Source organism: the organism of the source record quoted next, unplaced genomic scaffold, assembly GCF_019419815.1.
Source record: "Pyrus x bretschneideri cultivar Hongxiangsu unplaced genomic scaffold, Pyrus_bretschneideri_v1 Contig27, whole genome shotgun sequence".
Classification (NCBI taxonomy): domain Eukaryota; kingdom Viridiplantae; phylum Streptophyta; class Magnoliopsida; order Rosales; family Rosaceae; genus Pyrus; species Pyrus x bretschneideri.
Genome location: NW_025999579.1, coordinates 2,025,603 through 2,029,961, shown reverse-complemented (window position 1 = coordinate 2,029,961; position 4,359 = coordinate 2,025,603). Strand labels below are relative to the sequence as shown.

Here is a 4,359-nt window from a genome sequence, read left to right as displayed (position 1 = left end):
GGATTAGAGCCCCTAATCACATGAATTAAGAGCTTAATCCGTTAATTATTAACTCCAGGTGCGGGACCTGCGGAACGATAAAAAGAAACTTATCGCGATAAATTGTCGGCGTGTAGAAGGAACCGGCGACAACGAACCGCCAATCTGATACCGAGCCACGATTTCGCCCTCGACGTGTCGTGAATAGAGGGCGGGGATTTGCGACACGTGTTAAAGACAATAATTGGGGTGGGCCCGGCCGGACCGCTGTATAGCTGGCTGGCATTTATTGGAGGCTACGGGCACTTTTTAAGCATATATGTTAGCACACAAACGCCCACTCGAGTACTCGACCCGTCGGTGCACGTCACGCACACCTTTCACGCGTTTTTTGTTCCTCTCTCTCTCTCTCTCTCTCTCTCTCTCTCTAGAATTGCTCGCAACACATGATGTCATGACACCACCACCAACACTGCGCGTCTTCTTCCCTCTCTCCTTCTCCTCCATCCCAATCTCTCTCGCTTCTTAAATCGCTGCCCCCCCCCGGCGGCGAAAGCTCCGGCGACTGAAATCGCCGGAGAACACGGCGGATCTGAGAGGGGATTGCAGCTCGCATTTGGGGTTGGATTGCGGGGTCTGGAATTCGAGTGTGGCGGCAAAGATCGGAGCTTTCAATTTTTTTAATTTGGGATTTTTGTTTTTGCTGTGAGAAATCGGGTTCTTGATGCAATTTTTGGAGGGAATCTTCAAGCGCGAGAGTTTTGTAGCAAATCTTTGAGGAATGTGGTGAGTATTTTGGCTACGTTTTGGGAAATCGGGTTCTCGGATCTTTGCTGTTTTCTATAAATAGTGGGAGCTCAAAAAAGGAAAGCCATTTTTTTGGATCCGGTATCGGCCAAGACGCACCGTTTTGGGCCACTGCGTTGATGTTTGTAGGAGGAAGAGAGAGAATACACAGAGATTGATGTGCAAGGTGGAGAAGAAGGAGAGGAAGGGAGTGATGGGAATTAAGGTACTGGGAGGCGGCGGAGGAGGGGAAAAGTTAAAGAACTCGATGCTGGTCACGGCGTCGTCGTCGCCGTCGAGGTCGAAAATGAAGCTGTGGATGATACGTGCGACGACGTCGATTTTGTTGTGGACGTGCATCGTGCAATTAATGGCGTTGGGGGATATGTGGGGGCCTAGGGTTTTGAAAGGCTGGCCTGCTTGTTTCTCGCAGGAGTCCGCCGCCGCCTCCTCCGTCTTGCAAGACCCATTGCCTTCTGTTCCGGCCAGAGCTCTCCCGCCCAAGAGTGAGTTTGTTATTATTTTCTAAATTTTCAGGAAATTGAGGGGTGTTTTGAAGTTTTTTGGATGTGGGTTCTTGTAAGTAATTGCTAATCACTCCAAATGGCAATTGGGTTGTTTTTGGATGATAATCACTCCAAATGGCAATTGCGTTTTCTGATTTTTTGAAACCAACCCAAATCCTCACTTTTTGTGTGTAATGCACACCAAAATTAATAGCTCAGCAGCTGCTTTGGCTCCAAGCAATGAAATACTAGAAGGTAGAAACTTGTAATCCAGAAAGCAGCTAGCTAGTTCAAAGTTAACTAATTCATACAGGCAGTTACGAACCGGTGGAGTATGGTGATATGGTGATAGTGTTTGAACTACTAATGTAAATTACAGTAGTCTGTACCCTTTTCATCTCTGTCCTGACTTTGTTTGTCTTGGTCTTTATATTTTTCTTTGGTTTTGGATGATTGTTGAATCGGCCTTTAATCTAAATTTGTTTTGTTTGCCATCAGGAGTTTATAAAAACAATGGTTACCTTATGGTCTCATGCAATGGGGGACTCAATCAAATGAGAGCAGCGGTAAGTGGTTGGCAGCTGTTTACTTTGTATTTAACAGGAATTCGTTGCTGGTGATAACTTACTTGACGTTTAAGTGTATGATTACAACTTTCATTTTTCCTTTCTTGGTGGTGATGTCTACAGATATGTGACATGGTTGCTATCGCAAGATATTTGAACGTCACTCTCATAGTCCCTGAACTTGACAAAACCTCCTTTTGGGCTGATCCCAGGTATGCCAATATATTTTTCCTAACATTTTCAAGTTATTGATTGTTGTTTAGACTGTAAAAGGATGACTAGGTTTCTTCCACCCAGTATTGAGAGTTCTTACCTTCTCTTGATATGGCAGTGAATTCAAAGACATATTTGATGTGGATCATTTCATCACATCCTTGAGAGATGAGGTTCGCATATTGAAAGAGCTTCCTCCCCGGGTAAAGAGGAGGGTGGAGCTAGGAATGTTTTATACGATGCCACCAGTTAGTTGGTCTGACATGTCTTATTATCGTAATCAGGTTAGTGTTTGCATTGTTCTCTATAACTTAGCTGGAAATTCTATATGGTGCCACTCTTAAACATTTATAAACCACATCATAATTGATTGAAATAAAGTCCTTATTCTTTTTTCTGTTTCGTACAGATTCTTCCTCTGATACAAAGATACAAAGTTGTACATCTAAATAGAACTGACGCTCGACTTGCCAATAATGGACAGCCTTTGGAGATTCAGAAACTTCGCTGCCGAGTAAATTTTAGTGCTCTGAGATTCACTTCTCAGATAGAGGAGTTGGGTAGAAGGGTTATCAGGCTTCTAAGGAAAAATGGTCCATTCCTTGTACTTCATCTTAGATATGAGATGGACATGTTGGCATTTTCTGGTTGTACTCAAGGTTGTAACATCGAGGAGGTGGAAGAGTTGACAAGAATGAGGTAACTTATACTTGACACTCAATGGATAAAGTGCAGTAATATATTAATTTGTCTGCCTGATGGTTTCGTTTTGGCAGATATGCTTATCCCTGGTGGAAAGAGAAAATAATAAATTCCGACCTGAAAAGGAAAGATGGTTTGTGTCCTTTGACACCTGAAGAAACTGCTCTTACATTGAGCGCCCTTGACATTGACCGTGATATTCAGATTTATATTGCAGCTGGTGAAATCTATGGTGCAGAGAGGAGAATGGCAAGTCTTGGAAAGGCTTTTCCAAAATTGGTAAGTACAAGAAATCTGAAGCCCCCTTCTGTATTTTATATTTGGTTACTTTTAAGTTTTCAGTTCTTACAAGTTGTCTTTGATTTTGTTTAAACAGGTCAGAAAGGAGACACTGTTGGAACCATCAGACCTTAGGTTCTTTCAAAACCACTCATCCCAAATGGCGGCATTGGATTATCTTGTCTCATTGGAGAGTGATATTTTCGTTCCCACGTATGATGGAAACATGGCTAAAGTTGTTGAAGGCCATCGCAGGTACTTTCTGCTTACAGGGTAGTTTTCCTTTGTTCATAGAAAAAGTTATATGGAAAATTTTCAATGCATCTTGTGGATTCATTTGGCTTCGGTTGGTTGATTTTATAATTCAAACCCCAAAAATTTGAAACAACTGCCAGTTTTGGAGCTTTAGTTCATCAACAGGTTCATATATTGGAATCCTTGATATTTGTGATGAAGGATGTATTTTCTACATGATTAACTTCATGCTATTTTCCTCAGTTTAACCGTTACATGATAGGCTGCCCTTATTTCTTATTAATGGTGAAAGTTGTCATCTAAATTAAACATTGTACGTTCATGATTCTTCAGGTTTCTTGGGTTCAAGAAGACGATTCTACTGGACAGAAAGCTTCTTGTTGATCTGATAGACCAGTACACTAGTGGGTCATTGCATTGGGATGAATTTTCATCTGCAGTAAAGGAAGCTCATGCAAATCGCATGGGGAACCCAACTAATAGGTTGATGATTCAAGACCGACCTAAAGAAGAGGACTATTTCTATGCCAACCCGGAAGAGTGCTTGCAACCATCAGACGATGAACTAAGTAGTACGTGATAAATAATGTTAGACGACTTCTGACACTCATCCAGTTTTCTACAGTGTTGGCTACTTTCCCACACAGGTCTATTAGAAAAATTGTCTACAGAGGTACAGCCATAACAAGCGTTTCGTCCTAAGGAGGCGATGGAGATTGTCCAAGTGAAGTAATCTTCAAGAAGAGCCCGAGAGGATGCGCGTATGGTACGAGCTGTAGTACATCTTTTATCTTCTGTATAAGCCGAAATAATCCATCCAAATCATGTATAGAAGCTACCCTGCCATTCAGGGTGGGAACGAAATTAAACTGCATTCTGTGTGGGGAGGGAAGATCATATATAGGTTTGGTTTTACTGGAACTGCGAAAAATCATCATCAAGAGGTGACCCTATTCCTTACATTTTTTTTTTTCTTTTTTTTGTAATTTTTTTGTTTCTTCTAGATCAAACCCTATGGTATTGTGATTCCGTTAGTATATTATATACTACATCCTCAAAGTTTTCTGCTTGCA

General features: G+C 41.8%; 1 protein-coding gene across 1 annotated transcript; it reads left to right on the top strand.

The window, feature by feature from the left end:
• Positions 1–400: 400 nt before the first annotated feature.
• Positions 401–4,359, top strand: LOC103930278 (rhamnogalacturonan I rhamnosyltransferase 1). Its single transcript, XM_009339591.3, has 8 exons — positions 401–1,271; positions 1,770–1,837; positions 1,961–2,049; positions 2,169–2,334; positions 2,460–2,749; positions 2,827–3,031; positions 3,129–3,286; positions 3,620–4,359. Exons 1-8 carry the CDS (start codon positions 944–946, stop codon positions 3,864–3,866), a joined length of 1,551 nt encoding a protein of 516 aa, XP_009337866.1. The 5' UTR covers positions 401–943; the 3' UTR covers positions 3,867–4,359.

Bases quoted from the DNA above. Each gene is read 5' to 3' on its own strand.
- LOC103930278 (XM_009339591.3), top strand. From the start codon at position 944: ATGTGCAAGGTGGAGAAGAAGGAGAGGAAGGGAGTGATGGGAATTAAG. The intron at 2,335-2,459 runs GTTAGTGTTTGC...TGTTTCGTACAG, and splicing joins TGTCTTATTATCGTAATCAG to ATTCTTCCTCTGATACAAAG. The intron at 3,032-3,128 runs GTAAGTACAAGA...TTGTTTAAACAG, and splicing joins GAAAGGCTTTTCCAAAATTG to GTCAGAAAGGAGACACTGTT.